The sequence below is a fragment of the Prosopis cineraria genome, unplaced genomic scaffold (assembly GCF_029017545.1).
Source record: "Prosopis cineraria cultivar Desert tree isolate PC_DT_omini unplaced genomic scaffold, ASM2901754v1 PC11, whole genome shotgun sequence".
Classification (NCBI taxonomy): Eukaryota; Viridiplantae; Streptophyta; class Magnoliopsida; order Fabales; family Fabaceae; genus Prosopis; species Prosopis cineraria.
In genome coordinates this window covers 4,052,519-4,079,159 of record NW_026555342.1, presented here as the reverse complement: position 1 = coordinate 4,079,159, position 26,641 = coordinate 4,052,519, and the positions used below count along the sequence as shown (strand labels likewise).

At 28.6% G+C, this 26,641-nt stretch overlaps 2 protein-coding genes and 1 pseudogene across 3 annotated transcripts; all 3 read left to right on the top strand.

Annotated features, from left to right (window-relative positions):
- Nucleotides 1-8,093: 8,093 nt before the first annotated feature.
- LOC129284937 (glutelin type-A 2-like) lies at nt 8,094-9,827 on the top strand. The gene is made up of 3 exons (XM_054920457.1): nt 8,094-8,328; nt 8,690-9,419; nt 9,554-9,827. Exons 1-3 carry the CDS (start codon nt 8,133-8,135, stop codon nt 9,714-9,716), a joined length of 1,089 nt encoding a protein of 362 aa, XP_054776432.1. The 5' UTR covers nt 8,094-8,132; the 3' UTR covers nt 9,717-9,827.
- Nucleotides 9,828-15,479: 5,652 nt separating this feature from the next.
- Nucleotides 15,480-16,250, top strand: LOC129284948 (uncharacterized; annotated as a pseudogene).
- A 7,048-nt stretch (nt 16,251-23,298) lies between these two features.
- On the top strand, nt 23,299-25,440 carry LOC129286653 (glutelin type-A 2-like). 2 transcript variants are annotated; one of them, XM_054922628.1, is made up of 4 exons: nt 23,299-23,431; nt 23,566-23,783; nt 23,903-24,632; nt 24,916-25,440. In XM_054922628.1, the coding sequence occupies exons 2-4, from the start codon at nt 23,588-23,590 to the stop codon at nt 25,067-25,069; spliced, it is 1,080 nt and encodes a 359-aa protein (XP_054778603.1). In that variant the 5' UTR covers nt 23,299-23,431; nt 23,566-23,587; the 3' UTR covers nt 25,070-25,440. The 2 variants fall into 2 exon arrangements, with proteins under 2 accessions (XP_054778603.1, XP_054778604.1); XM_054922629.1 differs by having other exon boundaries at nt 23,397-23,431; nt 23,571-23,783.
- The last annotated feature ends 1,201 nt before the right edge of the window (nt 25,441-26,641 follow it).

The window sequence follows — 26,641 nt, the reverse complement described above, 5'->3', positions numbered from 1 at the left end:
GACTTTGGCCCTTCTTAATTTTAGGTCATAATAAAACTGTTTATGTTCTTAAGAGTGGTATTATTATTGGAGGGAGTTTTTTGATATAGCTATATTTAGTGTAATAATAAAACTCATCAATTCTCATTATTTTTAAATTTTTTAGATACAAAATTAGTTATCAATACTTTTGATCACTCTCGCAGGTATACGAGATTACAGTAATAAATTACCTGGAGTATTCCAGGTGTCGAACCCAAAGGGAAGTTACACTTTTACTAATTTAAATAATTAATAGTTTGAGAAAAATAGATAAAATGGATAATTTTGATAAAAATATAAGGAATAAAAATAAATCAAGAAAATAATGATGATAAAAACGCAATCACTTGAAGCGTTGAGATTTAAGATTTACCCTATACGTTGTTAGTTTCTACCCTTTGAGTTGACTCGAATCAATTATAGTGACAACTATTCTTAACGTGTCCTAATATTCTCCTGAATTATTAGTCCCTTTTTAATTAGTGTTGAATTCGTTTCCACGATACCCAAGCAACTAATTAAACTGTGAAATTATAGTTTAAGTCACCATAAATTTCTAAAACTATCCCTAACCTAGTTATTTATGTTTATTTCTTTAGATCTAGATCTTCTCTTTACCTCCCAGTCCATCAAGATTACCAATAAATTTGATTAAATGGTGGCCAATCATTAAATCAATATGAAGAATAAGAGAAATAAATATAATTGGGAAAAAGTAAAAATATTCATAAATATAAATGCAAAGAGTCAAAATAAAGGAAATAGAAAACTAGCTCTTCAATTGTGCTACATCCTTATTCCAACTGGGTAATTTAGAAACTCATAATAAAATCAAATAAACTCATTTTAAAATCTCCAATCATGAAAAATGATCATAGAGAAAATTAAGGAGTAGAAAAGAAATAATTATAATTTGTGAAACCTTTCAATGATCTCGCTTTTAGCCTTTAAAATACTTCTACGAGTTTTAAATATCTCAGAGAGAATTCTTGAGATACTTAGATTAGTGATTGGATGCCTTCCCTCTTGATGGAGGGAGTATTTATAGTTAAAGTGGATATGTATGTGTGTATGTATGTATGTGTGTGTGTGTGTATGTGTGTATGTCTGTGTGTGTGTGTGTGTGTGTGTGTGTGTGTGTATTTCTCTTTTCCTTTTTTCCTTCTATTTGGTTTATTCTTTTTCTCTACAAAATATAAAAATAAAAAGATATAGATAAAAAGATATAAGTGGATTTTATATTAAAATTTCTTTTTATCTTATAATTAAGTGATGAGGAAAAAATATATAAATATCAGTTAAATAGATATAAAATCTTAATAAATATAATCAAATTTAAACTAAAATCTATACCCATTTAATTATAAAATATGCACTTATCAACTTTACAATTGATTAGTTATAACATTTTACTCTAAGTAGATGCTGTGACTAATTCATTTAATTTACATTATGTTTTGTAACATAGTTAACATAATTTTGAAAAACTTATTTAGATAATAACAACCATCACAAATATGATTAATAATATTCTTTAAGCAATGCATGTATTTAGAAAAAAGATATTTTGATGTATTTGAAGTATTCATTTATCACATTTATCTTAATACTTTTAATCTTAAAATAAATCAAGAGCATTAATATCAAATATTCCTTAAAATTTAAGAAATTTTAAAAACTTTTCAATTGCCACTCATCCAAGGTTTCAAATGAAGTTAAAAAAAGAAGTGGTTTCATATGTAAAGATCAAACCGAGTCTCAATGGAATAAGTGAATAAATATACTCAGAAAAATAAGCTGTGGGGGCATAATTTATCTTAAAATAAATATTAATATTTTGTTAAAAATATAGATTTAATTATTTATTAATTTATATTAAAGGTATAATTTAATATAAACAATGCATAAACATAAAATTATAATAAAAAATTATCTTTATATAAAAACTTTTTATGTCTATTAGTTTTATGATTTTTATTTTTATTAAATCAAATCTATGTACCTCTTTTGTATAAGGACTTTTACAGATATAACATATGTTATAAGGTCAAATCAAATAAATAACCCAATATTATTATATTTTATATTATAGCCAATTTATTATATTTGTTAGTGACATCCTATTATATATTAATAATAAATTTTTTTGTAAATTTTTAAATTTTAATAATAAATTACTTATATATTAATAATAAACCTTTTGTATATCACGTAAACTGATTATACTTTTAAATTTTTAAAAATTTGGTCTATATTTTTTGGGCATAAGATTTTTTTTTGGGCTAGTAGACCAATTTATCCTTTTGTTGTATGGAAGAGAATTAATTTGTGATAAAATTTTCTATAAACAAATATTTTATTAAAGTATTACTCTTCCATTCTAAAACTATTCCTACTTAAGATATGGTACATAGATATGATTTTAAATTATAAAATTTTTAGTGAAATAAGTAAAAATTTTTAAGGAAGCAAGTGAATTTTTTTGAAATGATGGGGGGAATTAAAATTTTTTGAAGGGGACAACTAAAATGTTTTAAGGTCATTTTGTATAATTTTCTCTTGGTTTGTGAGGACAATTGGCCCCACTAGCCATAACGTGGCATGTCCCTGTCTAATATGAACAAAAAAAAAAAGTAATATGAAAGAGTTTTCAACTGCAAAGATTCTTTTTTTTTTAATTTTAATAAGGATAAAAATACAAAAAAGATACTCCTCCGGCTCCATGTATAAACAACATTTTAAAAAATTTATTTGATTCTACTTATAAATTATAGTGTAATTTTTTAAATAATATTTAAAAAATATTTTTAAAATTATCCTTCATACAAAAGAAAAAAGTAATATAATATGGGGATAACTAAAATGTTTTAAGGTCATTTTGTATAATTTTCTCTTGATTTGTGAGGACAATTGGCCCACTAGCCATAACGTGGCATGTCCCTGTCTAATATGAACCAAAAAAAAAAAAAAAGGAAGTAATATGAAAAGAGTTTTCAACTACAAATATTTTTTTTTTTTTTTAAATTTTAATAAGGATAAAAATACATAAAAGATACTCCTCCGGCTCCATTTATAAAGAATATTTTAAAAAATTTATTTGATCCTATTTATAAATTATAGTGTAATTTTTTAAATAATATTTAAAAGATATTTTTAAAATTATTTTTATAAAAGAGAAAAAGTAACATCATATTACTTTTTAAATTTATTATATAAAATATATTTAAAAATTTATATACTTTTATTTTTTAATTTTTTATATTAATATTAATGAGATTAATAAAAATAATTAATAAAGAGGATTGAATGAGTATATTACATACAGGAAGAATGTAAAGATATGTTTTGAAAAGTCACGATCAGGATGCTAGTGGGAGACTGGGAGTACCGAGATATCAAGACATAGTCACAAACGTATGGTTGGTACTTGGTGCTACTGTTGACCGCTTACAGCAAATCGTTGAAGATGCACGCCATGCAAAATGCAAATCACATAGCGTGGAACTTGGAACACGTTCATCATATTTGCTATGTGACGTGTGTCTCTGCATAACTACATGCTCAGTTGAGCCTGGACTTGGCTCTTATAAACTCAATTTTTATGAGCTCAAATTCATAAATAGATTGATCATTTTTAAAACGTGTTCTTATTTAAAAAGTTTAGAATCACGTTTGTAAGTTTTTTTTTTAAAAAAAAGAAAAGCAAATAAACATATTACTTCTTGAATTTTAGTTACAGCAATTAACATCATAGATCCTAAACTTATTTATTAAATAAATTATTCTATTAATTTTTAAAAATAATACAACTTGGTTGTTACTGTTAATAAAAATTAATTTTGATCATTAATTGGATAAAAAAAGATTTTAAAAAAATTACAAAAAGGACAATTTTTTTACTTTGCTGTAATTTTTGGGTCATTTGCTACTTAACTTTAATCATTCTCTCATCTAACTTAGTTATCTCCCCATTTGAAGTAATAATTGACTTCAAGAGCCTTAACTGTCATTTGCTAGTAAATTTTAGCCAATAACCTAATCCAAATAGTTATTTTCTAATCGAAAATAGTCATAAACCTACGTACCTTTGCAAAAATAAATAGTCATTTACTATTTAATTTTAGTCAATATCTAATGGAAATAGTCACTGCCCCATCTAAAATTAATCACTGACTTACGAGGCTCTATAAGTGAATGACTGGATCATATTATTGACAAAAATTGAATAGTAGATGATAACTAATTTTCTGCAAAAAAATTTTTTGTATTAAACAAGTGCAACAATCCCATGGTCAATGACCATAAATATAGAAATATGAAAGAATTACATATAAATCTTATATAAAAAAATTAATTATTTTGTTATTGAATTTTATAGTAACTAATTTTTGTGTGTGTGAGAGTTCAACATAATTCTCCTTAAAAATACTTCCTCTGTCTCTATATATAATTGTTTTTTAAAAACTTATTTTGTCCCTAAATATAAAGGGTGGTAATTAGGGTTGTCAATTAAGGTCAAGCCTATCGGGTTAGCCCTTTTAAGCCCAAAAATAACTAAGGCTAGGCCATTATTTTGAAAGAAAAAATGGTAATTCGAGCATACAAGGGCCGGCCCTTTTAAGCCTTTTTATTATTTTTTTAAAAAAATTATAATATAAAAAATAAAAGATTAAATATATAACTCAAAGAAATGAATATATTAAATACATTCATCCATCTCTCATTCATTTATTAAAATTTAATTGATAATATTAGCTAAATTTAATTTTTATTGGTATTAACTTTGATGTTATTATTTGATATTAGACCTAAATGTTTTAGTTTTCTTTATTATTGTAGTGTAAATTAATTTAAATTTATTTTTTTTAACTTAATTTTATGTATAATAACTTTTTTATGATTAAAAATATATTTTTTATAATTTTAAATTAAAAAAATTTAAAAAAATAGGGCTGAGGCCCTGAGGGCCGGCCTTTAACTTTGAGGGTTAAAACCGAGTCTTATAAAAGAAAACCCTAACATATAATCGAGCTTATTAGGGCCAGTCTGTTTAGGTCTTAGCCCTTCAAGAGCCGGCCCTTTAAGGTCGGGCTGACCCTAATTGATAGCTCTAGTGGTAATGATATTTTTGAGTAATTAGATAATTTTATCATTATTTTGGAAAATAAAATAAATTATTAGTTGTATGGTTTTCCTACTACCATCATAATATTAATTATAATATTATTAAAAGTTAAACTAGAATGTTATTATGTTTTTATGTGAGTTTAATTAAATAATAAAATTTTATTAATTTATGAGATTTGATTAAAAATACTTAATATATAGAGACAGGAACAATAACTATTTTATATGGGAAATGATGAAAATTGAATGGGAAATTGTAACTAACTTTTTTTCCTATTATTTTCTTATATTTTTCTTGGGAAGGGTCAAAAACATAAATTTGTAAAAAAAAAAAAATCAAATAATTACCTCATCACCGAAAAGGTTGAGAAAGACTCCGTGAGGTTCCGATTGTGCCATGAACAATAACTCTTTCGTGTCTGCTTCAAAGAGAAGGGGACCGTGCAAACTTGCTTGTCAAAAAAATTCATTTTTCTTTTTTTGGGTTTAAAGAAAAAAAGAAAGAAAATAATGGGGGTGTCCCAACTTGGATAGTTTCCAACCACGATAAAAACATTATAATTAAAATTAGTGTAGATTTATCAATGAAAATTGAATCCAGTGAAAAAAAACTAGTCTAATATGATAAATTAATGTTTGAATTTTTGAAGGAAAAAATTTAGTTTACATTGTAGATTTATGTACTGTATAAAATTTTTTTTAAAAAAATTACAAATGATAAAAGAACAATTTTGTCTTTAAACTATAGGTCCAAAAAATTTAGCTCAAACTCATTTTTAATGTAATATTTTTTTAACTTTTAAAAATAGTGTAATGTCACCTTAGTCGTTAACATTTATCATTAACAAAAAGTAACTTTGACTATTAATTAATAAGGAAATCATGGGACATAAAAATTATAAAAAATTGATTGAGAAAATTACAATAAATGATCCAAAACTACAATGACAAACAAATTAAAAGAAAAGACTAATAAAATTTTGGATTAGGGTGTATTTTTACTTTTAAACAATTCTCCAACTAGTACCCAATTTTTAAACTATTTTTTATAATAATTTTACTCTTAAAAAAATTAAATGCATATTTGTCCCGATGTTAAATTCCTTAACATTGACCTTTAAAAATACTAATTAGAACTTAAATTTGGTAAAAAAATCACATATCATGTCAAATGGATTCAATTTAAGATATTAAATATATAAAAATAGCCTTTGATATTTCCTAATACTAATTAATATTACAAGAATTAATTAAGAATCACTAGTTAAATATAACTTTTTCATTCTACCAAAAGAAATATAATTTTTTCAATATTTTAATTTTAAAAAAATTATATAAACTAAAATGATATTTTTGTTTAAAATGATAAAATAAATAGTAATTATACATTATACAAAAAAAAGCAATGCACAACCGCAAATATATACTCATTCTATTTAAAAATGTAAGGCACTTTTTGTAAAATTGAATATTAAAAAATATAAAGTATTTTTAATCTTTTAAAATGTAATTATTACTTTTTTTTTCAAAAGTGCTCCTATTAATCAATGACTTTATATTTATTATAAGGTGTTAAATATGGATAAATATAAAAAGATAGGGTTAACTTAAAAGTAGGTAACTACTTTATTGAGAGTGAGATTGAGTTAAAAATGTCTTACATTTTTTAATGGAGGGAGTATTAGTTATTCATGAATTTTTGTGAAATGTTTCTTTTTTTCAATATTTTCTTTCATTTTATTATTTTTATAAAATATAAAATACTTTCTATCTTTTTTTAAGAAAAAAACAAACTTTCTGAAATTTACAGATTCTCCAGGATATACCAAACATTTCTTTGGATGTGTTAAGGTAGGCAGACAGGAAAATAATGCATCCAATATAGGATTTAAGTATTTAATTCAGTGGACCACTTTTGTACACGTGAATTTTCATGTTTTTAAAGTTGTTTTTTTTGAAAGAATTCTAATTCTATTTAATATATATATATATATATATATGACAAAATTTATTTATGGTCAGAAATTTTAAACATAAATGTTGAGAACAAGTTTTGATTTATTATTTATTTATATTACAATCGTATATAATTGATTAATTATGGCTCACAAGACTCTGAGTCGGCAGATAATATTTGTATTTATTCGTCATGAATTCCTTATCTTGTACGTATGCCTGTAAATAAAATAGCATGATAAATCAGTAATAACTGTCTACTTTTTCTAAATTAAAGCCCTTTTATTTTCTTTTAGGTTTAAGGTAGCATTTAGATTGATAAATTTAAAGTTTTGCATTTCAAATTTCACATTTAAAATTCATATATTTAAAAGTTAGGTAATGCAAAAAATTTTAAATGAAGAAAAGAAATGAAATAAGATTCAAAATAAAAATTAAAAAATTAAAAATTATCATTTTATTTCTATTTGATAATGGACAAGAAATAAGAAAAAATACGATAACCATAGAAATATAAATATAAAAATGTGAAGAGAATAAGATGTTTGAAGTGATTAAAATTTTAAATAATTAAAATGTAAAAAAAATTTAAAATGAATTCAGATTTCATTCAAATCTAATTTATAATTTTTTATGTATCTAAATGAGAGATTTGTTCAAATACAAATTCTCATTAATCTAAATACACTATTAATTTATTGTGGCACGAGAGCTCAGCTTCTAATTTTTTTTTTAGAATTATTATGCATCATTCCAACCCTCCTCCTCTTTTACGCACTGACGCACGTGCGTTCATCACACTCCCATGCCAAGGCACAAAAATTTGCCAAATGTGAGAATGCGCCGAATGCAATACCACAAAATCTAAAGCAGTGTTTGGTCGTAGCCAAATATGCATTGTACATAAATTAGTTAAAACGTCATCGATTTTCTATAAATAGCACACCCTCGTCCTCTTGGGATCATACAAGTGAAGGCATTAATTTCTCTGATCTTCAATCACTTGAGCAAGGAGCAAACGAAAGCAAATGGAGATGGATTTGACACCCAAGAAGGCACAAGTCATGTTTGAAGGAGATGGTGGATCTTACTACTTGTGGTCAAATTCTCAAGTGCCTCTTCTGGCTAACAATAATGTTGCTGCTTGTTTGCTTAAGCTTCAACCTCAAGGCTTTGCTCTTCCTCACTATGCAGATTCTCCTAAAATTGGCTGTGTTCTTCAAGGTACCTCACAAACCTCCTTCTATTACCTTTTCTTTATACATTTAGTTACAATTTTACTAGCATCCTTTTGATTATCTTAATTTATCAGGCTCTATTAAGGCATATATATTGTTCATTAATACATTTTCCTCATAGACTTATCTAGAAGAGTGCTTCCAAATAAAAATGTTCCCATAAACTATCCTACAAGAGCGTTTTGGCGTAGAAATGCTCCCATAGCTCTACATATGAAAGCGCTTACATATGGAGCGTTTTTAAAGCACTTTCTTAGATTTTTTTTTTTTTGGGGTAGTAAAGACTATTTATCAACTACATAATATGAAAGTCTTGAATCTTATTCTCAATGGCTTGGTAAATGTAGGGACTGATGGCATAGTTGGGATAGTGGTCCCAAACACAAGAAAAGAGGTCGTTTTGAAGCTGAAGAAAGGAGATGTAGTACCATTACCTATAGGAGGGGTCTCATGGTGGTTCAACAATGGAGAATCTGAACTCATCATAGTGTTTATGGGTGAAACATCTCAAGCTCATGTTCCAGGCCAATTCACCTACTTCTTTTTATCTGGAGCTCAAGGAATTATGGGAGGCTTTTCCTCTGAGGTCATAACCAAAGCTTTCAATTTGACCACAAAAGAAGCAAACAAACTCACAAAGAGCCAACAAGAAGCTTTGATCCTTAAGCTTCAAAAAGGCCAAGATATATTGCCCATCCCTCACATGGACAAGACCATGGAGATGGTGTACAACATTGATGCTGCAAAACCAGACCACATGGCCAAAAATGGAGGGTTGGTCACAACTTTGACTGAGTCAGAGTTTCCTTTTATTGGAGAAGTTGGGTTTAGTGTGATCAAAGTGAAGCTTGAGCCTAATGCTATTAAGTCACCACTGTATCTAACCAACCCTGCAGTTCAATTGATTTATGTTGCTAGCGGAAGTGGGAAATTTGAGATTGTAGGGTTTGATGGCAAAATGTTGTTGGATTCTCATGTTGAAGCTGGTCAATTGCTTGTTGTGCCTAAGTTTTTTGTGGTTGCACAGATTGCTGGTGAAGATGGAATGGAGTGCTATTCTATCCTCAGAACAAAAAAGTGAGTTCCTTTATTGATTAACCAAGTCTTCTACAATTTATTGAATTTTTGATAAAAATATATAAATTTACTTCATATCACATCTTAACTCAAAATCATAAAACATCAAGTCATGTATGTCGTGAGAATTGCAGGCCTGTGTTTGAAGAGCTAGCTGGGAAGTCATCAATATGGGAGGCCATATCTCCACAAGTGCAAAAAGTGGCTCTTAATGTGGCTGATCCAGATTTTGAGAAGCCTTTCTTGTTCAACAACAACAATTCCACAAATCTCATTCCTCCAGCCAATTGCAATTGATTTGTAGTTTTCATCTTCTCTTCAGATTAATTATTCACGTCATATATGTTATTAGTTTATATAATTTGTGTTTTCACACATGTTAACTCCCTACATGTGTTGATCCATATTTGCTTATGAGATAATATATGAAGTTTATAAATATGGGCTTTGTTTATTGAAGGTGATTTTTATGTATGGTTTACATGAATGCATACTAATTTAGATGAGGTGTTAGCCCACATTTTTCATTTTAGTGTAACAAAAAAGTAATGTTTTTTGGCCCATAATGGCAATTTAATTCCAAATTGAGAGCCTAGAGCAGCGAAGTTCGAAATTGCGTGATGGCAAAACAAATTAATTAGACGTAATAATTTCAGGTATAATCCAAAATTAATAACTTTTCACTTGAACAAATATATTTCGACAAGAATTGTGCCATGTGGCGGGGAAAAAAAAAGATAAAAGATAAATTCTCCAAAAAATGTATACTTCATTCAATCCCTATTATAAAAGTGTTTTATAAACTCATTCTTTAAACCTTAATATGAGATACTTACTGGGTATTAATTATTTTTTTAATATTACTCATATTTAAACTTATTAATTATATATAACAGAAAATATAATATAAATTTAAAAACTTTTCATTTAAGTAGAAGTAAAATAGGGAACTTATTCTATTTTTAGACAAGCTAATTATTTAACTTTTTAGTTCTAATAAGATAATTAAATATATTTTATAATAGGAATGGAGGGAGTGTAATATATGTAGTTTTCAATTTTGCTTCTTTGAATAATTACACGCCGCTACAAATGCACAGTGTCTTTTTCTTTGATAATATCACAGACACACGCGCGGGGGCCCAAAAGTCTAGATTAGGACGAAAACTTCAAGAAAGTATGAGAAAGTGAATTGTTTTTTTAATAAATTTTCACGTGAAGAAATTCATCTCAAGTTGTATAAAAAAGAAAAAGAAGAAATTCATATCAACAAGAATTAATTGCATCATGCGCATACGTGTGGGCCAAAAAAAAAAATTATAAGAGATTCATGCAACTTTGCTTCTTTGGGTATATAATTAGGGAGAATGGCAGGTAGGTAATTCAAATTAAGTCTCAAAATATTAAATTTTAAAAATTTACAAGTTCAATTTTTAATTTTATAATTTTATTTTGATGAATATGTAACTTTTTTTTAATTTTAACATGGTTGAAGAATAAATAAATTTATTCTCTATTAAAATTTAAAATACAAGTTATAATTTTATCACAATAAAATTGTAATATTAAGAGCCGAACTTGTAAATTTTTAAAATTTAAAACTTTGAGACTTAATTTAAATTAATTGATCTCTTTAAGACCTATCTACCATTTTTTCTATATAATTATGGCCACAAATGTAGATTGCCCTCTTTTCTCTGAAATTAACATTGCATCTATACTCAGCCAATTTTAGAGTGGGACGAATATTTATTGCTTGTTTTATAGCTTCTGCACGAGGAAGAACAAAACAAACGAGACTAACTTAACTTAATGGATCCATTCGAGGTGGAGACTGATGGGCGTGAGCCAAAATGAAGGGCTCAGGAAAAATAAATAAATAAATCGTCTAAATTAATTAAAATTTAAATTTGATTCAAAATGGTTCACTTTTTGTCAAATAATTAGACTTGACAACGTTCAAATCTTACTTAATTAGATACCATAAAAAAAATTAAAATGACCGGCTTGGCTCAACAAATTTAAGGATAATTCAAGAGAACTTTACAAAATTTTCGTTAAAAGGAATGTTTTCCCAAAAAAAAAAATTTGTGACATGTGTGGCCCAAAAAGATGAGAGAGATTGTACAATATTGGTTTTTTATGAATAATTATACCCACTAATCCCAAACCTCACGGCTCACGCACAAAAGTTAATTGATTGACCGCTCCTTCCAAAATAACCCCACTCCACCCAATCACAATTATCTCCCATATTACATGGATACGTGTACGCTCCCTTCTGTCCTTATATATAATCCGTATAAAAATATAAAATATTTTTAAAAAATAAATATTTAAAAATATAAAATATTTTAATTTTAAAAGTGTAATTATTATTTTTTAAAGTATCCCTATTAATAATAAATTAAATTTATTATTAGGTATTTTAATAAAAATAAATATGAAAGATAAGGTTAGTTTGAAAGTAGATAACTTTTTAATGAAGGGTGAAATTCGTTTAAAAATACCTTATATTTTTTAAGAAAGAGAGAGAATACTTATCAATATTTTTTACAGTTTAAAAAAATTATGAGATTATTTTTAAAAACATTTTAATATTTCCATTATATCTTTATTAATTAAAAGGAGCATCATCATACCTTATCAAGTTACAAAAGCTATTAAAATTAGAGAAAATGACAATAAAATCTCTCTAAAATATATATAATGACAATTTCGATTTTTAAAATGTCATAATTTTTCTAAAGTTTTTAGAAACTTTTCTATTATTAATGAATTAATAAATTATCAATTATTCTTGTTGAAAATAAAAAATTCACAAGTTTTATTTAAATATTTACAATTTTCTTTTATATTGTTAATAATGTAACAGAAAATAAAAAATGTAACATAAAAAGTATAATTTTTGTTGGTTTATTGTTGCAAATATAAAAAAAAAAACTATGAATAGTTAAACAAAAGTTGCAAATCATTTTTTTTCAAACAACGGCAATTTGATTATTTTTTATAAATTCATTAATGATAAAAAATTTTTAAAAACTTTAGAAAAATTATGGCATTCGAGAATTTAAATCATCATTTATATATTTCAGAAAAATTTTATTATTTTATTTTCTTACAATTACAGAGGTAAAAATAAACATCCTTTGATTTTCTCTCTTGACATCTTATAATTTAAACCAACTTGTATATTTAGAAGGTGCCTTATAGTATAAAGATTAGAGAGAGCATAAATATGTTTATATGATTTTTTTAAAATTTTTTAAATGTTTTAAAAAGTATATATAATTATACATAATTTATTATCTAATATTTTTTAAATTATAAAATTAATTTTTTAGAAAAAGTATGATAAGTGTTAAAAATTTTAAATTAATAAAACATTTTTGTTTTCGAAAAGTTGGTCCCCTGACTATTAAAGCTCGTTCGGCGGGCCTCATATGCAACGGCCCCTTATTCTGATAATGCGTGTGCGCATGCACACAAGGATGGATCACATTCACAAGTCAAGAAAATATTGCATAACAAGATGAGATCCCAAATTTTTATACGCCTCATTCAAAAAATTTCATTTGCCCCATCATTTCAAAAAATTCACTTGCTCCTTTATAAAAATTCACTTCTCCCATATAAAAATTTATGATCTAAAAGATTAAAAAATTTATCCCATCAAAAAGTAATTTTTTTATTTTATACATTTTTTTAGCATTTAATTTATTATGTTATATCTTTAATAAAAAATAATAAATATTTAAAATATTTTTTTAAAAATATTAATATATTTTTTAAATATAAATTATGTCCCCACCAATTTATTTATTCTGGATCCATCACTATAACACACATATTAATCTTCTTAGAAAAATATATTATAAGAACCAGATTTAGAAACTCCTATAAAGATCAAGTTCAAGTATTTAATATTCAAACTATTTATAGGAAAGCATTCAACAACTGGTATTCTTAAGAATAAAGTTCCGTTTGATTACTAAAAAGAATGTAATATAATAGATTAAAAACTTAACCTAAAATAAACTAAATTATCCTTTCTTCTCATGGTAAATATAATAAAACTTTTTAATGTATGTTACAGTTGTGAAAATCATCACATCTTTAAAAAATATTATGAATCATGATTTCTAACTCTATAAACTAAATTATCCTCTTCTATGTGGTTTTATTATTTCTTTTAATCATCTCATTTTTACATTATATTTTTTCAATCATTCCATTCCTTTCACTAACCAAACGGGACCTAAATAGTTTCTAAATTTAATCTCTTTGAATAACTTTAATATAGTTTCCCAAGTTTCTACACCATGAAGGACAAAACAAACATTAAAAGCTTAGGCATGCATGTTCTAAAAATGGAGATCGATTTTATGTAATGATTTATAGATATTGAATCCCCAGCTGAAATTGTATTATTATTCAGCTTAAAAGTCTGATGACATCAACCAGAATCATCAAATAATAAAAACGAAAGAATATGCGATGAAGTAGCAAATGACCGAAAATGTGAGAAGGGACATAAGAATGCGTCTCACGAGATTCAATCAAACCCATGATGATGGCCCATTTGCATCAACCGTCTCTCACTGGTCAGGCCCAATACCCTCTCTGAATTGGGTCATAACATTACCTCCCCATTTACGATGTCATTGAATTCTTATGTACGGGCTACGAGATATTGAGGTACTGGTAAGTATTGTCTATTGTGTTAGGAGTTTGATATGCAGGACCCTAGCAGAGAAATGAAATTTATAAGCTCAAAAAATTATTCTAATATGGGATTCTTTTAGGATGAGACTTCCTTTTTGACTTGTGTTGGGCCTAGGGAGCTTCTTGGAAGGAAGGAAAATAGAGCTAGGCCACCCAACAATTTTAAAAAGACACATACATACACCTCATATCTTAACTCAACTTTAAAGCATTAAGTGTATTTTTTTTTTACTCATATACCTATTTTTAACTCAACTCTATTCGATGTGAGATTTTCCTCATGTCACATCAAAGCAACTCACATTTGATATCCTAACATCATGCTTGTAACATTGGTGCCATCATTAATTAAGAGGTCGATATTATCGAGATAGTTACCTATAGAGGGTTCTAAGAAGTAGAGATTAAGTAAGGTGAGTGGAATTGTTTGGAAAAATTGGCTCTCAAACGAGGTGCATTGTTATAAGTTTCATAAGAAAAGTCTCACAAACAAACATAGGGTTTATATAAGTTTAAGAGACTTTTTTATTTAACAAGCTAGTTTATCAAATGAGTTCTTCTTCTAAGTTTATACTCATAACATTAGCGTTTTCATAAAAAAGTCGATGTCACGAAGAGAGTTATCCATAAAGAGTTCTAACTGGTAGGAAGCTGTAGTGTAGTAGTGTCACCAAGAAATAAGCTCTTGAACAAGGTGCATTATTATGAGTGCTATATCAGAAAGTCTTATAAAAAAAATGAGATTTATAACTTTAAGAAACTCTATCATTCAATATTCTTGCTTGAGACTTGTGCTCATGACAAGCCGTTGTGGTGAAATTTCTTGAGAAATGAAAATACAGGATGGATTCGGGCTTTGCAGACGCACAGAATATTGCCGTTATGGTTGTAACTTCATCAAATTGCATATTCAGGATTTATGAGATCAGTTTCAAGTTCACTTTGGGCATATTAAAAACGTAAAATACTAAGCTTATATTATATATATTGTTCTTCATGTGTCTTACCACTTCCATGTAATATTATGTTGCATTTTGAAATAAAATCTCAGTTTTTCGGGCGACGAAAATATCTATATCACGTATGTGCCTTTTGGGATACACATCAAGGAAAATCACAAGGCCAGCCAAAGAAGAAAACAAAAACATACCTTTTGGACCTTTCTTTCTTGATAAGCCGGATAATATTGGCGTTTTATGGACCATTCTGTGATTGAGATTTGACATTATTGGCCAATGGAAATTCCAAAATACTCCCCCCTCTCTGACTTTATGTATCTTCTTAAAATAGATCTGTAACGAGTCAAGAGAAATTGTTTGAATGAACGTAATTGTCTCTGTGGAATTTAATTGAAGTGTTTCTTTTTTCTTTTTTAAATATATTTGAAGGAAAGCCAGAGTAAGAAAACCAGAGTAAATTAAAGCAAATGGAGATGGATTTGACACCCAAGAAGGCCGAACCCATATTTGAAGGAGATGGTGGATGGTGGATCTTACTACTTATGGTCAAGTTCTCAGGTTCCAATTCTGGCTCAGAACACCTCTGGTACTGGTCGGCTTGTTCTTCTACCTCAAGGCTTTGCTCTCCCTCATTATGCAGATTCTACTAAACTTTGTTATGTCATTCAAGGTAGGTCAAAAAACTTTCTACATCACGTTTCTTTTAGTTACAAATTGTATTATTATAAGCATTCATCACTTGTATCAATTCACTCAACCTTAAGTTTCTTTAACGGGTGTGGCCCACACAGGAATCAATGGCGTACTTGGAATGGTGCTCCCAAACGCAGACAAAGAGGTCGCTTTGAAATTAAAGAAAGGAGAGACCTGTAGGAGCAGTCTTATGGTGGTGCAACAATGGAGAATCTGAACTGATCACAGTGTTTATAGGTGAAACATCACAGGCTCATGTTCCTAGTCAATTCACTGTTGTGTGTGTCTCAAAAGTGTGAGTGTGTCAAAGTCCACATTGATTAAATGAAAGACTCTCCTAGTATATATATATTAAGGAATGAAGTGAGTTAGTAAAATGAGTTTGGAGGAGAATTGGCCTCGTGCACATGAAATAGGTTAATTTTAGTTGAAATCAGTCGATTTGCCCCCTGCGTGCGAGTTCAAGAGGCACTAAATTTCTTTTATCGAATTATTTTTACAAAAATAATTAAATAAATAATTCTCTGGTTTTGCTTTTTCAAATTTGAACTTGAAGCTTTGGCAGTTTTTTGGGCATTAAACCACTTCTGAAAATCAATTTTGTGAGTTAATGTCTTAAACGTTTTTGTTTGTCAACGTCTCCAGATTAATGGTGTTTTATACATGTGTAACTGAAGCATTAATCCATATACATTTTTGCTGTTTTATGCGTGTGTAATTGAAGCATTAACCGGTGATTATGGGCCAACGTTCATGTCTCCATCTTCAGGCTATATATAGCCATGGGTGTAGACAAAGCAGGTCGCCAGTCTCTTGAGATTTCGGGACAATTCTCTCCTCCCTCTGCCTTCTGCTCTCGTGTTCGTTGTGTCTGCTTTTTAGCCTCTATTATTCTATTTCCTTGCTTTACAGGAGGTGCTTATTTAATCTTGGGGAATTGCCGGTCGTCGTAGGTGTGCCAGAATAGTTTTTAAGGACAGTGTCCTTTTGGGCACGACTTAAGTAGTTTATAGTAGTTTGCCGTTCACGTCTACCGTCAGTGCTGCCAACATTCACTTACTTCCTTCCAGCTAACTCAAGGACTTATAGGGGGCTTTTGTTCTGAGGTCATAACCAAAGCTTACGATTTGAATACAAAAGAAGCAACAAGACTCACATGATGCCAAAAGGGAGTTTTAATTTGATCGTTAAGCTTAAAAAAGGCCAGAATATAATTCCAAACCCTCGAATGGGCATGACCAAAGAGGTGGTGTTCAACATTGATGAGGCAAAACCTAACTATGAGGTCAAAATAGAGGGTTGGTCAAAACTGACTGAACCAGAGTTCCCCTTCGTTAGAAAAGTTGGGCTGAATATGATCAGAGTGAAGCTTGAACCTAATGAACCTTGCAATTCAAGTGATTTATGTTGCCAAAGGAAGTAGGAAGATTGAGATTGTGGGGTTAAATGGGAAATCAGTGTTGGATTCTCAAGTTGAAGCTGGTCAATTGATCGTTGTGCCCAAGTTCTTTGTGACCACAGAGATTGCTAGTGAAGATGGAAATCAGTGTTAGATTCCGTCGTTCACTCTTCAAGCTTCAAAGGTCTTGTCTTACTATTGTTGTCGTCAGTCTTGTTGTTGTCATCGTCAGTCATCCACTCATCCTCATCCTGAGAGTGAGCTTCAGCCTTTAATTCATCTTCCCATCCTTGTGCTTTAGGCAGCTGCTATCCCTCCCTACTCACTCAATTCAAGTGTAGCTTCTCTCTCCCCCTCCCTACTCGATCAAGAACCTTGTTGGCTTGTTGCTCTGTATCTAATAATCTTAATATTTCATTCCTTATCTTTCTACCGGCATCGCCTTTAATATCAAATAATTCCAAAGATTAGAGTATGTTTGATTTTATGATCTTCTCCAAGACCTTATTTTTCAATAGAAACAATTATTCAATACTCACTACAAAACCATACAACTTGGTAGTCAGACTCATCACCTCTAAGAAAGATAACGATCTCCATAATGTTTACTTGAGTTCATCTTAAATCATTGCTGCTATTGGGTTGTAGAGGGTAGTCCAATAAGAAGAAGAAAGATAACAGTCTTTTTCCCTGTTTTGAAATTCTTTTTCCCCGTTTTGAAATTCATATGAAGTTGTATGTATGTTTTGGGTAAGAAAGATGTATGTATTTGTATGAATTCTAAATGAAGTCATACTGCCTTCATTACTGTTTATAAGGTTTTAAAATATTTTGTACATATTTCTTTAAAAATTTTATTATGTTGCTTGATTTATTTAAAAAAAAGCACACCATTTTTAATCATTATATACCTGTATTAATTTTTTAAATCATATCTTTATTGAATTTCAATTACTTGCTTAAGAAAAAGTGATGGCTTTAATATATTTACGAATGAGAAGGCATGAATATACTGTACTATTTAGGATTGTTTGATTTTATGATCTACTCCAAGACCTATAATTGTGTTTGTTTAGGACTGTTTTGTTTCTAAACATTGCATCTATTTTGTGTTCAAGTGTGCTCAAGTGCTCAAGCTTTGATATTTTTATGTGTAATTTCACTGTTATAATTTGATATTAAGTATTGGATAATGTATTTTTATTTAAATTATTTTATTTTATTATGATCGATTTGACTGTGAGTTGACCCCCGATTAAACCCCTGACCTTGATCGGTTCAATGGCCGATCTAATTTTCAGTACCTTAGTACAGACAAAACATGACTCAACTTCTCTCTGCATTTTCCAAAACCATGCTTTCTTCCTCTCCCCTCTTCTCTTTGACTATGTATTTGATATTCCCTCTTTTTTTTTATATATATATAAGAAAAAAACTGTATTATATGGTTTAAAAAAATTAGTTAACTATAATAATTATATCTGAAAATAAAAAAATAGATTAAAGTGTCTTTTATTAATCAACATAAGTATATATTAATTGTTTTTCATTAATATAAATTATGAAGGATGATTTAAAAAATGAGTAATAAGTGCTTATTAAAATAAGTAATTTTTCTTATTAAAAAATATAAGTCAAAAATAATAGTTTTTCTAGCAATAAAAATTAAAAGGAGTATGTCATAATTCCGCTTCCACGAAGCGATAACTCATCCTGTGCAACTCACAACTCACAAGCCACCTTTTCCTCGTCTAAAACTTACAACTATATATAAATTTAACCTTCTTTTCATTTTCATAATTTGGGATTAAGGATAAAAAGAAAAAACAATATATATTTTCATAAAAATAAAGATTTTGAATCATTATGTGAATTATTATTGAAAGTTACTTATATTTTGAATCAGAAGAAGCATCAGTTATCATGAAATTTATTAATATGTAAGATGTTATTTAAAATTATTTTATAATTTGAGATAAAAAATATTAAATATTGTTTTGAACTTCTAACAAGAATATGAATTTGAAACAGAAATTTTCTTTGAAAAGGGCAAAAAAAAAAAAAAAAAACCGTTGCACTATGAAACACGGAAGAGTGTGGGATTTGGTTCCAGCAAGCAAAAAGCAATAAATTCGCACTTTGGAAAAAAGCCCTTCACGAGAAGAATTGGACCGTACGCACGGATGTCGGCGGAAGAAAAAAAGGCCACACTTCGCTTCTTTGAATAATTAAGGCCGCATTGGCCACACAAAAAAAAATAGAGAATAATTAAGGCCGCATTCTTTGATAATTGTTCCCTTTTCTTTGAAAACACATTGCATATATTTATTGTTTGTTTTATAGCTGCTGCACGCGGAAGCACAAAACAAACAAAAAATTTACTTCCACTAATATGGATCCATTCCAGGTGTAGATTGATGGGTGCAATTATATTCCTCTGTCTCAAATTATAAGATACTTCTATAAACTACTTTTAAAGAGATTTTTTTACTTTAAAATATAAGACACTTTCATATAATTCTTGCCTCTGATTTCCTCTCTATCTCTTGACGTGCATCCCTCATCAAGAAAGTGGCGTGTCTTGTTGTGAGAAAGCTGCCCATTTCTGCAAATTGATTTAAACAAAAGTGTTTTTTGGGTTATAACTAAAATTGGTGTAAAAAGTGGCACTTTTTACACTTGTTTTATACCTAGTGTGAAAAGTGATTTTTCATACCGATCAAACAATTAATGTTAAAAGTGAACACTTTTACTACTAGTGAATTCTACATCGATCCTAAAATTGATGTGAAAAATTAAATTTAACAAGTGTTAAAAGTATTTTATGTAGAAGTGATTTATTTTACAAAATTTTTATTTAAAAGAAATTCATTTGAAAAAGAATTGTGCCATGTGTGTCCCAAACAGATTGGAGAGATTGGGGAGTATTACATTGCCTTTTGTGAAGAATTGGATGCGTCACGTAACATTCGGTTACATTTACGTGTCAAGTCATTTTTAATTCTTGGTATAGATATGTGTTCACGTGTCACCTTGTGTTTCTAAAACTGTTTTGACTTATTAAAGGTGCCGATGTGTAATTAATTTCACTAAAGTTGTGTTGCTCATTTTATTCTTCAAATTATTACAAGTGGTTGAAGTTAATTTTTTTTTTAAAAAAAAGAAGAGGAAAACACAACAACATACCCGTATACTTTGATTGTGATTTGTTTTTAACTCCTATAGTTTTATTTTATTATTTTTACTTCCTTTAGTTTGATTTATATGAAATGTTAATCCCTACAATTTTAAACTTATACATAAAGACCATGAGATGGCATTGATGGAGGTAATTTTGCTTTAACTCTACTAATTTCTTGGCTGACATGATTAAAATATGTTGATGGCATGAAAATAAATTGATCAGGTATGATTAAAAAAAGTAAATAGAAAATAATTTCTTTTATATTTGGCTTAAACAGAATGTGGGTGACGAAAATGAGATTAAGTACACGTTAAGAAAGGAGTTAACAAAGTTAAATACATGTAATAAGCAATATTAACTTTATTGGGGCTAACTCATGGTTCTTATGCACATTTTTAAAACTAAAAAAATTACCGTTGTAGATGGGTGAAATTAAGGGAATTTATTTGAGAACAACGAAATAAAACTATAAAAACTAAAGTAAAGCACAATTAAAATAGATTAGGACCTCTTAATATTATTTCAGAGTTTGATTTCTAAAAGTGTGTATAGAAAGCATCATATAGGAGAACAATTCTTAAATGATTTTAAATTATTCGGGAGATTAATCTACTAGTTATGGATTATAGGGATACTTTAGGAAAACCAAAAATACAGGAACCTATTTTTATTGTTTTTCCAATTAAAAATATACTTAGATGGTGAAGAGCCTTTCTAATTGTCTTAGCCACGCGCGACGATTTTTTGGGTCAAAAAACAAATTTGATATTATTAAACCACAAAGAAAACAAAAATACACACCGACTAGTTCCGCGAAAAAACAAAATAAACAACAAAACAAGAAAAAGAAAAACCAAGCCACACCATATGATTTGAACTTTGAACCAACTGAAGCAATTTTTTTGAGCCAACATCTAAAACAAATCTAAATTTAAAAATAATAATGAGTGTAGAGGATTTTGCAAAATTTCATTGTCTGAAGCTAAAAAAAAAACTGCGCATTATATGTAACTTAGAGATAATAAAATATCTGACGTCCATGTAATTTAATTATATTATAGCTAACGGTGACATTTAATATTGCTATTGATATTAATTGTCCACAAAAGGGGCAATCTTGTAATTCTTGATTTATGAAAATACGTTTTAGGTGCTCCATTTTTATTTTTCCATTGAGGCCAAACCTAAACTTGTGCTCAAAAAATAATTGTCCATATATTAATAAGAAATATTGATAAAGAATGTATGAATTCTCAAGAAGAGAAGAGACATGGTGACCCCCTTCCCACTGCCCAGATCCCACTAGTAAATAAAAAGTTGCATTTACATCAGATCTTACCTGAATCGTCCCTTCTAGAAAAAAGAATAAAAGATAGAGAGATATTCATAGTGTGCAATTCTGGTTCTTAGAAGATCACAGACCACATACGTCCCTTTCCTTTTATCTTCATAACGCATATACAGCCTGTTCCTTTATTTTTTGGGGGGCCAACTTTATATACAGCCTATTCTACAACATGACAAAGAATTTAAAACAAATGAGATCAATAACAAATACTTAGTTATCCATTATTAGGGTGAAAACTATAGGGTATGGGCAACAATGAAAATTTTAGCGAAAAGATGTACAATTAATGACAATTAGCCTTCTCTTATTAGATAAGATAGGTTATATAAATTGCATAATGCCACATATATAAAATTTAGTAGAGTTATATATTATTAAAAGCCTAACACAACTCTTTCCCTTTACTCAATTTTGAAATCTGCAATAAAATATAGGTAGATTTTTCAATAGAAAGATTGTTTGCAACCACTTGCAAGAAAAATGAAAGTGATAGAAAAAGTAGGTGCACTTGAGGCCAAGGCCAAAACTTCAATAACTCTTTTTGAGTCATATTTTTCTTTCATTGCCTCGTATTCTAGAAAATATGAAATATTATCACCACTTGTCCAAAGTCCTAGACTAATTCATTTGAACCGTTGCTGTGTAAGAGCATTAATATTAACGACGGTAATTTTATAAGTATCTCAAAAATATCATTGATATATTGACTTGAACTTGTGATTTTAGAATAAGTGAATCTAACTCTCTTAACTAGTTAAATCAAGTATACATCAATCTTTTTGAGTCATTTTATGATGGATATATTTATGTGGTAATCTCAAACAAAGAAATTTTAAATATAATTATGAATTTAATGGAATTTCTATGACGGTGAAGGTATGGATGCGATACAATATGTTGGATAATAAACACAAGTTAAAAATTTTAGGATATGAATTATGCAAGAAATTTTTTTAGTTTTAAATAAGTTTTTATTACCAGATAAATAAGTATTTGAAAATAATATAGATGTTAATAAAAAATAACTAAAAAACTAAAATTGAGTTCTCTATAAATTCTATAATTAGTTTTGAACATTCCCAAGAAATTTAAAAATAATAACGCAAATTTTATAATATGTTATTAACTTGTATCTAGAAATTAAACGTGATCTGTCTATCATATTATATGCGCATTAGAGTAAAATACAAAATTACAAATACGGTTTTTTAATCACGTAATATGATGCGATGATTGTATTAGGGTTTATCACAATCAATTTGTCAAGCTGTTCTTCAAGGGTCTTATATTATCACTTCCAAATTAACATTGACATGTTGAGATAATTGAAATTGTCAGTTTTATGGGTGGGAAAAAAACGAAAATATATCTATCTATATCACGTGCATTTTGGGATACGTAAGAAAACAAAATATTAATAACTTCAAATACCAAATAAAAATGACAAGGTGAGGCAAAGAAGCAAACAAAAAGTCTTCAAAAACCAATCGTTTTGGAACCAATCTGTGATTATAGGTGGCCGGTGCCCTAAGGGACAATTTATCAACATAAAAAGTCAGACATATATTATTATTTTTTTAAAAAAAGAAATGTACATGTCTGATCAAAAAAAGTCTATATATATGGCTCCATACCCCTTTGGCTCTATAATAAAAACCCGTTAATAATCTCTCCCTCCTCTTGCATTTTTCTCTAAAACAACAGGTTCCTCTCTGTGTGTGTGTGTGTGTGACTTTATCTTCTTGAAATATATCTGTAAAGAGTTAAGAGAAACTGTTTGAATGAAATGTTATTGTCTCTGTAGAATTTCATTGAAGTGTTTTTTTTTTTTTTTGAAGGAAAGCCAGGTCAGTAAAGAAAATGGAGATGGATTTGACACCCAAGAAAGCCGAACCCATATTTGAAGGAGATGGTGGATCTTACTACTTATGGTCAAGTTCTCAGGTTCCAGTTCTGGCTCAGAACAACGTTGGTGCTGGTCGGCTTGTTCTTCAACCTCAAGGCTTTGCTCTCCCTCATTATGCAGATTCTGCTAAACTTGGTTATGTCATTCAAGGTAGGTCAAAAACTTTCTACATCACGTTTTCTTTTAATTAGTTACAAATTGTATTATAAGCATTCGTCACTTAATCAAAAACTCAACCTTAAGTTTCTTTAATGGTGTGGCCCACACAGGAACCGATGGCGTAGTTGGAATGGTGCTCCCAAACACAGACAAAGAGGTCATTTTGAAATTAAAGAAAGGAGATGTAATCCCAGTACCTATGGGAGCAGTCTCATGGTGGTTCAACAACGGGGAGTCTGAACTGATCATAGTGTTTCTGGGTGAAACATCTCAGGCTCATGTTCCTGGTCAATTCACTTACTTCCTTCTTGCTGGAACTCAAGGAATTATGGGAGGCTTTTCCTCTGAGGTTATTACCAAAGCTTATAGTTTGACCAACAAAGAAGCAAAAAGACTCACAAAAAGCCAAAAAGGAGTTCTAATCCTTAAGCTTAAGAAAGGCCAACCCAGAATGCCAGCCCCTCAAATGGACAAGACCAAAGAGATGGTGTACAACATTGATGCTGCAGAACCAGACCATGGGGTCAAACATAGAGGGCTGGTCACAACCTTGACTGACTTAGATTTCCCTTTTGCTGGAGAAGTTGGGCTGAGCATGATCAGAGTGAAGCTTGAACCCAATGCCATTGCAACACCACTATACCTCAGGAGCCCTTCTGTTCAAGTGATTTATGTTGCCAGAGGAAGTGGGAAGATTGAGATTGTGGGGTTGAATGGGGAATCAGTGTTGGATTCTCAAGTTGAAGCTGGTCAATTGATTGTTGTTCCTAAGTTCTTTGTGAGTACACAAATTGCTAGTGAAGATGGAATGGAGTTGTACTCCATCCTCACAACAAAAAGGTGAGTTCTTTTCTTTTCATGCTTGATTTTCCCTCTAAATTATAACGTGATATTGCATTTGAAACTTCAATACATAACATAACAAGAAGCCTTAATAATCCACCGAGTCATATCGCTTGTATGAATCTTATGATGTCATTTATCTATATCAATAATTAACTCTGATCTTTGGATATATCATTATTTGCAAAACAATAATCCCATTTAATAACTTGTTTAATTTGATGTGCCAATTCTTATTTATGATTTGTTGTTCTCTTGATGTGAATTGAATAATTTGCAGGCCTGTGTTTGAAGAGCTAGCTGGGAAGCCATCAATATGGGAAGCCATGTCTCCTCAAGTTCAAGAAGTATCTCTTAATGTGGACCCTAATTTTGTCAAATTCTTCTTGTCCAACCAGGAACACACCACAAATACCATTCCTCCTTCTAATTAATTCTCTTCTGTATTTAATTTGTGTGATTTCAGTAAAAGTCAGAGCATAATTTACTCAATATATATATATATATATATATTTTATATGTCTATCTGATTGGATAATATTCGAGTATTATTAGTCTCAATTATCAGATAGGTATATAAAGTAAATAAATTGAGTAAATTATGTTCTGAATTTTACTGAAATTACACAAACTAAATCACCCTTGTCTTTTCTTTGATATATTTATTTGTATAAGAAAATAACGGGAGTTTTGCATATTTTAGCAAAACTCAACGAGTGTCTGTTATAGTTTGTAGGATAAATAATTATATATGTACATGTGATTTCAGTTAATTATATAAATTTTAATTTTTCTCGCCTTATTATGTCAAATTCTATATCTTTTTTTTTTCTTGTTAATCTCTCTTCTAATTAATCAAGCTAGCTATTTGCTCCTTATAAACTTCTAATTATTGTTTCAGAGTTAGATAATTTTTTGAACCCAAACCAAATAAAATCCTTCACCGATCATTTTTTCGGGGCCCAGACTTTAACAATAATTTTGAAACTATAGAGTATTCATTTAATGAAAATATACAGGGACAATGACAGTTAGATTTTAAAATACTGAATTAATATCAATTAAGTTTTTAAATTTTTTTAAAAAATAAGTTGAAGATATTTATCCAAATTATTACAAATTCAAAAGTTTCAACTACAAATAAATATTTAAATATCAAATATAATTTTTAAATTTGTAACAGAAATTTTTATTGTGTATAACTGTTTGAATTAATATTTATAATTCATTTTGTAAGAAATTTTATTGGAGACATAACTGTCATTAATTCATTCTTTTGGGATTTAATTGTCATTCTCCCAAATATATATGTTGTTATTATAAATGAGACTATCAATTAAAATTTGAAATGCATATATTTTTATAATATATATAATTTAAATTCTGCTTCACTGTGTACATACTGTATCTGAAGCGTAAAATATTTGAAAAATGACCATTGAGTTTCAAAAAGATTGAAGCAATAACAATGTAAAGACTAATTTAACTGTGTTAATTTTTCTTATAAGATTAAAGACTACTTAAATAAATTAATGAAATGTAAAGGATTGAAATAATGTAAATTAAATTTGCCCCAACCATAAGAAATTAAAGATTACATTGTCCCAATATGAAATTTTAAAATATTTATTGTTAATTTTTAAAAGCCGTGAAATTATCTGCAATTTGCGTATAATTTGGGTTATATGTATCATTTAAGAACTATTGAGGCAATTTATATCAAAAAAGAATGAAAAGATTCTAAAATATCACAGTAGGATTAGAGAACTTATTTTAAAAATAATTTTTGTTAAGAAAAACTATAATACCTTTGCTTTTCTTTTTCTTAATTTCTCAATTAGTGAATGATTTCTTTTATTTTTTTTAATAGAAAAGGAAGCAAACTAGTTGCTAAAGCTTACATAGTCTTGAATAAGAAAATTACTAATACTGCAAAGATCACTTAAAATATGAAAACCAGGTAACTGGTGTATAGGTTCACAAGCCAAAAATTTGCGATCTTATTA

Bases quoted from the DNA above. Each gene is read 5' to 3' on its own strand.
- LOC129284937 (XM_054920457.1), top strand. From the start codon at position 8,133: ATGGAGATGGATTTGACACCCAAGAAGGCACAAGTCATGTTTGAAGGA. The intron at 8,329-8,689 runs GTACCTCACAAA...TGGTAAATGTAG, and splicing joins AATTGGCTGTGTTCTTCAAG to GGACTGATGGCATAGTTGGG. The intron at 9,420-9,553 runs GTGAGTTCCTTT...TGAGAATTGCAG, and splicing joins TCTATCCTCAGAACAAAAAA to GCCTGTGTTTGAAGAGCTAG.
- LOC129286653 (XM_054922628.1), top strand. From the start codon at position 23,588: ATGGAGATGGATTTGACACCCAAGAAAGCCGAACCCATATTTGAAGGA. The intron at 23,784-23,902 runs GTAGGTCAAAAA...TGGCCCACACAG, and splicing joins ACTTGGTTATGTCATTCAAG to GAACCGATGGCGTAGTTGGA. The intron at 24,633-24,915 runs GTGAGTTCTTTT...AATAATTTGCAG, and splicing joins TCCATCCTCACAACAAAAAG to GCCTGTGTTTGAAGAGCTAG.